The following is a 10,864-nucleotide window of genomic DNA, read 5'->3' on the forward strand; positions in this document are numbered from 1 at the left end:
ACAAAATAGCCATGATTATGAGGCTGATATATTCTGTAGAAATAACTTATTTGGCTATGTTTGTACGGACGCCCAGAACGGAAATGAAGGTAATGGTACCTTGCCGCATTCTTTTACATTAACAGCGGCCACAATTATGGTGTACGGAATACTATGCCTGCTTTAAATATATATGTAAGTGCTCTTTCCTGGCATGCCGGCAGACAGATTTCTACAACCTCTCTCATATTCTTGCAAATACGCTTGCAGCTTTGTTAAAATAGTAATTTGTATCGCGAGACCGATATGTGTTGAAGAGATAAACGCGTCAACTTATACGCTATCCTTTAGGTGAAAGTGGCGTACGCGACTTCCACTTAAAGATTGGCTGATGTGTCGGCGATCGGCCTATATGCTATTTCATAGAAGAAAAGCACCTCCATTCTGGAATGTGGCACGGTAATACAAAGGCTAACGCCACTGCCTCGACAACGCAAATTCTAGGAGTCGCACCCATTTACCACAGCCCAGAGGGGATTATGGCGGCAGCGAGGGAGCCTTCTGTAAAATAGTGCACGTTACTGGGCAAAAAAAATGCTTCAGGAGTCGGGAACGAAGTCGTGTATGAAGTACATCGGTTTACGTGCAAAGGCAACTCTTCTGGTTATTGTTCTCTACCTTCAACGCGTACCGTATTTCACATAAACTGTACCGTTTTAAACTACCCACGCCTGTTATGCAGAACATAACGCTACTATGTTCCAAACCTATTGTCTTGAACTTCTTCCATCCGTAACATGTATCTTGCAAGTTTTTGGTACTAAGTCGTCAATGTTTAAAATCTATATCAAAACACGTTATTCGCGCTGGCTACATCATGCTCACCTTCCACGATGCACATGATAGCGGAACTAGCTACAATAAAATATGTACTTGCAACTTTCTCTACTATCAGTTGAGGAAGTAATTGAAACCAGGAATATGGCTCCAGCGCTACTCGTTCCATTGCTCTTTGAAGAAGGAGTCGCCAGCGCATCGCATGCCTGATAGTACAGGAGCACCTTGCGGGACACTCTCAAAGAATACACCAGTCAAGAGGTGGACGGACAAATGAGAAAAGTGGCACACGCAACGACTGTCGTTGTGTGTGACAATTGTCACTTTTGTCCCTCGTCCTCTTGACTGATTTATTGTTCCAGCGTTATGTTCTAAGTGACCCAGACTTCAGCCTTATTGCGGGACAATTTTGCTTACGCGCAGCGGACTCACATACTCATCATATCTCAGCTAAGCCTGTACGAAGAGACGATCAGGCGAGACAGTATTAAAGAAATCAAACATCACGGTGCAAAATTCATTCGCGGAATACAGCGCATCATGTGTCGTCCGGGCTTCATAATTTCACTGTATTCCACATCCACGTGAACCGCACTTCCGCTTGTCGGAACAACGCGGTATATCTGAAGGATGCTGGTCAAGTATACGTGTATCTCGACAGATGCGAAGATTTCGCCAGGGCACATTCTTCTGCCTGCAAAGGATAAGATGGTCGTTCGTTACAAGTGTGGTATTATTAAAGGGACACTTCAACGCTATTCAAGCACTGATTGTCTTACTTTTTTTTTTTACTTTCGGGTTGCGTAGACTGAGGGGTGGACAGATTAGTGAATGGTAATTAATGCACGTAAATGCATACATTTATTTCTACACATTACTTCTCGCACAGCTAGTGCACAAATTTGGCATAAAAATAAGTTGCGGCATTCTCACTTTTCCGGTGGACCTCAATAATCCGAAGCCTAGAAAATTCAAAATACAAAAGCGACGACTACTCAAAAGTCGACCTGCGCGGACTTGCCTGACAACGTTTTACTCACCACTGAAGTTGAAAGCGCCGCCAATAGAATATGCTGAAAGCTCCCATGCTGTGCAAGCTTGCGCGCCGTTTTGCCTGTTCTGTCCGATGTATTCATGATGCTGTTGCAAAAGTAATTAGATGGTGACTGAATAATAAATCGCACGCGCGAGAAGACGCAGCTGGCTAACGCGTCTACCATATTTTGTATGTTTTGTACTATTGGAGATACAGCCTTCTACAACATTTACAAAAAACTCCAGGCCTGCGCTGAAACCGCAGCACAGTCACAGCGAAAGCTGGAAGAGCGGCGTTTCTAGAGCCCGTTTTCCTCCATGCCCGTTAAGCTCTCTTGGGGCTACAATACAAGTACGCTAGAAAGGTACCCACTACGCCATAAATCACAATTTTTGTCAAGTTGGGAAGCACCTACTAAGCCATTATTCGTCATTCTGCGCAGAAGCGAGGCACCAGCTACACGTCTGTATGGCATAATTAGCACTTTCTTCACGCGACGACTGATGACGATGAAGAATTATGGCTCAGCCCTTTGTAATGGGTTGGAATCTTTAAACGGCCCACCAGTTATCTAATTTCCATTGGGTGACGCCCGGTCGCTATTTCCCTCTCCCGTCATGCTGTATAACATACGTTGACGTGGGAGAGAGACGGGGGGGGGCGAAGAACTTTACTGAGACCCCGAGGAATTGGATCATGCGCTTATGGGCTTCCTTGGCAACCAATACAAGTGCACTTGCGAGGAAGCCACTACGCTATAAATCATTGTAATTTTACTGATACCCCGAGGAAGTGGATTATGCGCTTATGGGCTTCCTTGGCAACCAATACAAGCGCACTTGCGAGGAACCCACTACGCTATAAATCATTGTAATTTTTGAGAAGTAGGGCAGCAGGAACTGTGCCATTTTTTTTCATTCTACGGAGAGCGTTGGTACCTGCTAAACGCGTGTAAGGCATTATGCGCACTTTGTTGATGTTGTGCCTGATGACGATGAAGAATTATGGCAGAGCCCTTTGTAATGGGTTGGAAGCATTCAACAACCTACTCGTTGCACAATTCGCATTGTGTGACGCCTGGATACAGAATTCGCGTTGTGCGACCCTTGGCGCTTATTTTACTCTTCTACCACGCTATATTACATATGCTAATGTGGTTAGTTCCCGACATGAAGCCTGTATAGGACCTTTTTGCAAAGCAGTTTCAAGCACCGGCATAGCTCAGAGGTTGAATACTGGGCTCCCACGCAGAGGGCCCAGGTTCGAACCTCGTTCCATCCTGCAATTTTTCTCTAATCTCGTTTTTTTTCCTATTTCGAGCGATACTGGTTAAGGACACCGGCGGCGGCGGCGGCGGACAACTACGGCGCCAAAAACGGCGGGTGAAATGATCTCATAACAGCTTTCGCTGTAAAAGGGAACTGCGGCGCTGCGGTCGTTCAGCCATCATATGAATGATGAGTAGTAGACGGATTTGCCTAGTCTTCGCGCCTGCGGATTCCACCGCTCTCGCGGCTTTGCTTATTTTTGTATTTCGGCTATTGCTTATCACAAAAAATAGCTCGTTGTGAACCTCGTGAGTTGATTTGTGTGAACCTCGCGAGTCTAAAAGGGTCGTAGTGGTAAACTGGGAGTGCTGAACATTTGCTTAGCAAAACTTAGTATTGAGCATGTTTTTAAGGTGTGAATAACCTTCACAATTCCGGCAGAATCAAAAGTGACGGGAAACATTGAGCTGTAGTCACGGCGCACAACAGCGTCAACAGGTGCAGCAGTGTTTGCGAAAAATTGGCCTAAAAATATTGTTAAATAACGCGGCACATTCTGATGCTGGTAGCGATGCACCAGAGTCATTGTTCATTGATAAATCCGTATTTGCGTTACAGTTGATCACGTTACAAAATTGCCGGAGGTTCCTTGACAAAATCTCAGGCAACGTATGGGTGTGGAAACAATTCTTAGCAGCACATGCAGCTTCCGTGTATTCTACATCAGTATTGGGATACGCCACCCTGCGATCTGTAGTATTTTGCAACTTGGCTGCGCGTAAAAGGTGCTTTTTCTTATTAGGCAAACGTTTGAGACGCGTGTTATACCACGGCATTTTTGTGTTGTTCCGTATGCGCAGAAGGGGAACATGCGCATTGGTGAGATGACTAACTAGGTTTCTGAAAAGATCCTAGCTCTCTTGTACCCTCCGCTTATCAAAATTGCAACAAAATGTGTCTACGTACGCGCACATGTCTTGGTTAATTGCGTCAAAATCTGCATTGCGGTAGTCCCGGATATATTCCTCTTTAGTTCTACGTGTAAAAAGACATGGTGATGTCGAAATGTAGGTCTCTAAGACGAGGCCACGCATACAACGCTCAGATCGTCGTCCCTATACAAGAATACTTTGTGTTTTCCATTTGTGGAATAACTGAAATGCAGATAATAATAATATCTGGGCTATAACGTCCCAAAACCCCCATATGATTATAAGAGACGCCGTAGTGGAAGGCTCCGGAAATTTCGACCATCCGGGGTTCTTTAACGTGCACCTAAATATAAGTACAAGGGCTTCAAACATTTTCGCCTCCACCGAAAATCCAGCCGCCGCGGCCGGGATTCGATCCCGCGACCTTCGGGTCAGCAGTCGAGCGCCATAACCACTGGACCACCGTGGCGGGGCCTGAAATGCAGATAAGCAACTATACTAAACACTTACCGACAGAAAAGGGGATCACCCTCTGAAGCTTCTCCTGGGACAGTGAGCCGTCGCTCTTCAAGAAACGTGCTGGGTCAAACTTATCCGGGTGCTTCCATATTGCCGGATCGTTGTGCAGCGCCCAGACGTTCGTCACCACAGTCGCATCTTCCGGAATGAAGTATTCGCCTATGACGACGTCTTGACAAGCTCTGTGATGTGTTTTTAAGTGATCAAATATTACTGCTTGTGTTTGCTTTGGGAGGCAGCACCTTTTGCTAATAAATGGATTCATAGATTTCTCTATAGAGGAAAGCAATCCGTATTGGGGCATTGCGAAGCGCGCTCTGATTCAGAACTTATAGCTTCCCCTAACTCCAGGTTGTTGCAAACATGCTGCTGGGGTCCTCATCGATTACTGTCTTTTGGTCAAATCTTTGGGAAATAGGTAGTAGCAAACATACTTTATTACTTATTCGAAAATTGGAACTGGCGTATGCCATATAATTTTCGAGCTCTTCATGATGTGACCAATAGCTGCCTCTAAGCAGCATTGCTGGCGGTCAGTATTCGGTCATCCCACGGAAATTGTTCCCGACATTCGCGATCTACCCTATCTCATTCTGTTCTTAAAATCGCCAATAATCCATTTTAATGCACCACTTTCTCCGGCGAAGCCTTTTTGCAAGAGAAGTTTTTGCTGTACCTTACGAGTGATTTCAATGGTGGAAAAGTGGGCGAAACCTTGGATGCCAAAAATCACTCGTAAATGTACAGTACCACACGAACCGCCTTATGTCTCTGCCTGTTAATAGAGAAGGAACGCCATTTTCTCATTACGTCTATATAGGTGTAAGCTACTTTGGCTCGCGATCTGGTTTGTGGTGAAGCAATACGGCAATACTGTGCCCATTTTGACATTTTTTCTTCTTTTGTCAAAGTCTACGAACATATTACAACTACATCACACAGCTGGATAGTTTCCAGTAAGCCTGTCAAAAAAGGGTTGCGGTCCATGACCAAGCATGATTGAAGTGGAAACCACACAAACAAAAAATGCGTGCAATGCCTCATTGGTGAGGCATTTCCTAGATTTGTGACAAGGTCCGAGTAAAAATATGAACTTTCATAAAAGGGCTTGTTCGTGAGCGCTGGCGCGCGCGCTATCTCGACGGAGATCAATAGACGGCCCGTACGCCTTTGCGCGGGCTTCGCTATCACCGCTTACTTGGCGCCGAGGCAAGAGAGAGCACGAAAACTGCTTCGCTTCCTGGAGTGGCCGTGTGCCCTTACACCAGCGTTTCATAGAGCTACGCGACATCGGATCCAAAAGAGTTATCGGCGACTTTACTTCGTAGAACGTTCCAAATTGTCGCTATCGCATTCATTGCTTCGCCCTTGCGGGCCAAACAAATTTTTTATCACTTAAAACAGCAATCACTCCGAATAAATTTCTGAAACAAGTCTGCCTGGTACATCATTACAAATGAGTACAAGAATGCATTTTTACTTGGACCGCATAGCTAGTGTGCATGTGGCTGCGCATGAGACATTTCACAGATTTTTTAGCGCATGAGTTCCTTCAATTTCGCAACTCCTCGGTCATCAGCCTCAACGCTTTTCTGACAACGCTTACTGGCAACTACCCAAACTTTTGATGTAGCATTAGAGAAGCGAGTTGGGCTTGTTGGTGCGTATTGACCACATACATAACTAATTAGCGCAGAACAACGGACAAGGTGAAGGCAACAAGGTGAAGGGCAAGGTGAAGGACAAGGTAGTTGTGTCGTGTTTGTAAGCTTGGAAACATTCTCCAAAAATAGTCAAAGTTGGCGCCGAGTTGTCGTATATCTTCACCACAAAGCACATTGTGAGCTAAAGCAGCTTGCGCAAGTAGAATTTAATAAAATTGCGCCATCCTTTTCTAGGAACCAGCTGAGATTTGAAGAGAGACTGCAACACTTTTTCTAGTAATCTTTCCCTCTGAAAGTCGACGATTGCAAGCACGCACTTACAAAGCTCAGCTAAATAATTATGTTCCTGATTGCCATCACCAATTCACGGGTCATCCCCGAGTCGACGAGGTGCAAATTATCAGTTCAAGTCGAAATACGCACGCAAGTCCTTTACTAAAGGATTTTAACCTCAAAGAAGGCAGGCGAATTCATATGTTTCGCCCATTACGGCCACATTGAAATCACTGTAAGGGAGAGAAGAATATTTTCTTCAAAAAATATTTTACGAGGGCAAAACGTGCACTAAAATTATTGTCCATCATTTTATTTAGGACAATCGGAGGGCCTTGTGCGCAATGTCTGGGACGTCTGGCGTGGAATGTCCTTCTCTAAAAAAAACGACTTCTAAGTACTCCTTACCTAACGTACGTAACTACGAGTAGTGCCTAACATTCAAGACGAAGTAAAAAAGTTGCTTGGCATGGTTCAATTCTTTTTGTGTGGTTTGAACGGTCGCAGTGATCTGTGTGTCGGCTATTAGCAATCTAAGGAGAGATATTTTTGCTCATACTAATAAACAGCGCGAAAAAAACAAGAGACAAAAGGGAAGAACAACACGGGACGAGCGCTGACTGCCAACTGTCAACTGCCGGTTGGCAGTCAGCGCTCGTCCCGTGTTGTTCTTCCCTTTTCTCTCTAGTTTTCTCGCGCTGTTTATTACTATGAACACTTACCAACTACACCAGCTTACCACTCTTTTGGATTATTTGTGAGTACTCGGGTGCTCTTTTCTCGAAGCAACCTCGATCGTTGCGTAAAGTACTGTCTCAAGACATGCCACACTCGAGGCGTGCTCTCACAAACTGTGGATCAGCCGTCAGTGACACAGAGGGAGAGCAATGACCACCCGCTCTAAAGTTAAGCGTAACCACTAGCAGGTACAACTTCTTAACGCCTAGTGCACTCGACTTACTATGAATTACAGATGGCCAAGATAAGAAGGCCTGCATATTGACAAGGAATTACGTAGCACAAGCAGAAACCCAAGCGCTTCATTCATCATGAAAGGCCGCTAAATAACCAGGAGTAACATGGCATCAATTGCGTCCATAAAAAACCTTCTCTCTTTTATAAAGGCTGATCAATGTGTCACTAATGCAGTGACTGGCCCCCTTGGATAATAAAATAACTGAGTAACTGAATTGGCGATAGTAATCAGGAGAAGCATCATTTAGCAAAGCTTTGTAAGTGTGCCCTTGTGATTGCCGACTTGCCGAGATAAAGATACGTTGCAGTACGAACCTACGTCATTTACTAGGGGCTTCTTTTTTAAGTCAAAGAAAGCAAATGACTATAACACTGACCCACTTATCAGCCTATATAATATAGGGAAGGTTTACATGATGAGCATGTGTAGTTACTAGTTAGTGATTTCTCATCCATCATAAATGCATGCGCTATATCTGTAATGCACTTAAACTTATTTATTAGCCTATGCCAATGCGCTGTTCTCGTACACACACACTCTGGCGAATGTCCCTGCCTTATTGTACCAGCTATAGTTTGAAATACCGGCGACTAGCCTCTCCTACCTTCCGTTTGGCTGCATTTCGCGCCATAATGTCCTGTTTTCTCTACAAAACACTCCCTTCACACCCAACTTTCAAATGGGGAACTCAAGAGCAGGCACCCGTCACGGCCATCCTGCATTAAAATATCACCTCACCGCTTGGGTACTCCGAGTGGCATCATGGTGTATCTCCGGTGTGCCTCCCAGATAAAGGCCATCGCTCGCCGCCAACTGCATCGGCGACTTCGCATTGTATGCGCGCCTGCACTGTGTCCGGGTTGGCGGCGACCAGCAGCAGCTCTCTCATTAACGATGCCGCCGTGGTGACAGTCCCAGCCAGCAAATAGGAGACAGTGTTACCCGTTAGTGAGGATACTGAAACGAGGAGCAAACGAGCGAGCTCAGTTTCTTCGTTTAAATAGAGTCGAGTCGAGTCGAAAAAACTTTATTGCAAGGGAATTCAGGACCTCCCAGGCCCCCTGGGTCCCCGCGCGACCCCACCACACTCAAACGTTCATGTCTAATAAGTCCATGACGCTGGCAGCCCAGCGGGCGGCGATCTTCTGCCTTGCCGGGTCCGTGGAGCGTAGCGAGGTCTCCCAGACCTCCCAGGTTTTGAGTGGCACCGACCCGCCAGCAGGAGGAGAAGCCGGACAGGCCAGGAGAATGTGGGTTAGGTTTGCCCTCGGTGCATGGCACACAGTAGATACCTTTGCGTGGCTTTGAGCCGCGCATTATTCCTGGCGATACAGTGAATGCATATGAACGTTCTTTGTCATCACGTAGACGTTTCGATAACCTTGAAGTAACCTTCTACCCATGTCGCGCACCAGAGTTTATCTTTACTATGACTGCAAGAATCATTCAGCATTACTTACGTGCAATCGAAGCGGTAGCTTGCTCCACAGAAAGAAATGTGGCGAGCTCTTGTGTAACCGAGTGCACATGTAAGCAAGAAATGGCATCCCACAAAGCCACTTTGTGGGGGATGATACTAGCCACAAGTTTTCAGTGTATAATTTTTCCCTTTTAGACTATTTACTGCATGTGCAAATGCGTTAAAACCGTTTCTTTCTTAGAGAACACTATGTTGTATTTAGAACAGAGAGAAACGATGCATCCGATGCCTGAACATCATCTTCTTTATTCCATGTCCCCACGCGACCATCCTCATCTTCTTAAAAAAAAACTGTCGCTTGCGTAGCGCGTAGTCCCTAACCTTCAACGGCGTTTTTTTAACTCCTGCGCTCTTCCGTGGTGGTTGACCGGTCATTTTGTCCTGCAGTGAAGACGGCTGAGTACTTGATTCACTGCTGGCTTGTGCTGCTACTTCTTGACGTGACGTAGATGGACAGTCAGCATGCTGTTCACTCGCCGGAAATGCACCACCTTGAAGAGACTCGTCAGGTAGTGGTAGAGTCCACTCTAGAATACCAGGTCGATTGCCTGTGCACTTCTCCGCAGCTTCTGGGTGTATCGCTTGAAATTTGGAGGCGTTCCACACTCGCCCGTCATCCAAAAGAAATGAAGCTGGCCCTCGTTGCTCAATAATCTTCTTCGGTTCCGAAAAGCGCGAAGATATTAACGCGATAGCGTTAGAGAGCTCGTATCGCAGAAATTCCGCCGTCGGCGTCGGGGCCGTTGGTTGTGAGCGAAAAATCATCATCTTGTCCGTGACCGAAAAATCGAAAAAGCTGCAAATAAAATAAATACTAAAAATGTTGGGTCCGAGTGAGAATCGAACCCAGGCCGTCTGCGTGGCAAGCAGGTGTTCTACCACACAGCCACGCCACTGCTTGGAGCTGCACTGAAAGTAACTTTCATGCTCCCCAAAAATACGCGTCCTGTATACAGGTGTCAAAGTACGAGATGTAATATCGGAGTAATATTGCGTGGTACAAGCGTACATTGCCATCGGGCGTCACACCATGTCAATATCATAACGAATTGGTGGTTTAAAGCCAGCCGCCCATTACAAAAGGCACATATTACTGCGAGTATTCCCTTAAGACCACGTAGTGGGTGCATCGCAACTTCGAAAAGTTTATATCTTAAAGCAAATAGGCCAAATGGCTGTTTTGCTACAATATATTTCGAAAAGTTTCTCGCGCATAATAGCTCCTGGTTTAAAGCATGCTACCCATTACATAAGGCACACACCTTAGAGCGCGCATTCTGTTAAACACTCGTAGTGTTGGAACTGCGCACTAGGAACAGAATATCGCTATCGCGTTCAACTCTTAAAGGCGAAGCTTAAGCGTCCCCCAATTTTTTTCCCGTGAACTGACGACTTTCTCACGCGGACGTAGTCGCCGACGGCAAAGTTTCTTGTCCGGGCTCCGCGACGGCAGTCTGTGTAAAGTTTGGAAGAAGCTTGGTTTTGTCTGACACGCTGACGCAGCCATTTCATCACCTGTGCTGGATTTTCGTGAAATGAAGAATCCGGTAATCCAACAATGCTTAAGCGTGTTCGTGGCAGTCGTCCGTGCAGCAAACCGGCGGGTGCAACTCCCGTTGTGGCATGAGGTGTGCAGCGGTAGACACCCAATAGTCTGTCACGGCGACACGGATATCACGCCGCTCGTATACTGCCATCTGGACAACAGATTTGAGGACTCTGTTAAACCTTTCTACAAGCCCGTTTGCTTGCAGGTGGCAAACAGAAGAAAAGCAATGGCGTATGCCACGTTCCTGAAGGGACTCTTCAAATTCAGCCAAGCTGAACTGCGGTCCGTGGTCGGAAACCATTTCACTCGGGTATCCTTCACGAGAAAACACTTGTAGCAGAAAGTTCTTGA

General features: G+C 46.0%; 1 protein-coding gene across 1 annotated transcript; it reads right to left on the minus strand.

Moving 5' to 3' along the window:
- Window positions 1–1,319: 1,319 nt before the first annotated feature.
- LOC125757822 (cytochrome P450 1A1-like) lies at window positions 1,320–8,280 on the minus strand. The gene is made up of 3 exons (XM_049414001.1): window positions 8,223–8,280; window positions 4,563–4,753; window positions 1,320–1,510 (listed from the first exon to the last, which is right to left on the minus strand). Exons 1-3 carry the CDS (start codon window positions 8,246–8,248, stop codon window positions 1,320–1,322), a joined length of 408 nt encoding a protein of 135 aa, XP_049269958.1. The 5' UTR covers window positions 8,249–8,280.
- Window positions 8,281–10,864: the final 2,584 nt, after the last annotated feature.

Source organism: Rhipicephalus sanguineus, chromosome 3 (genome assembly GCF_013339695.2).
Source record: "Rhipicephalus sanguineus isolate Rsan-2018 chromosome 3, BIME_Rsan_1.4, whole genome shotgun sequence".
NCBI lineage: Eukaryota > Metazoa > Arthropoda > Arachnida > Ixodida > Ixodidae > Rhipicephalus > Rhipicephalus sanguineus.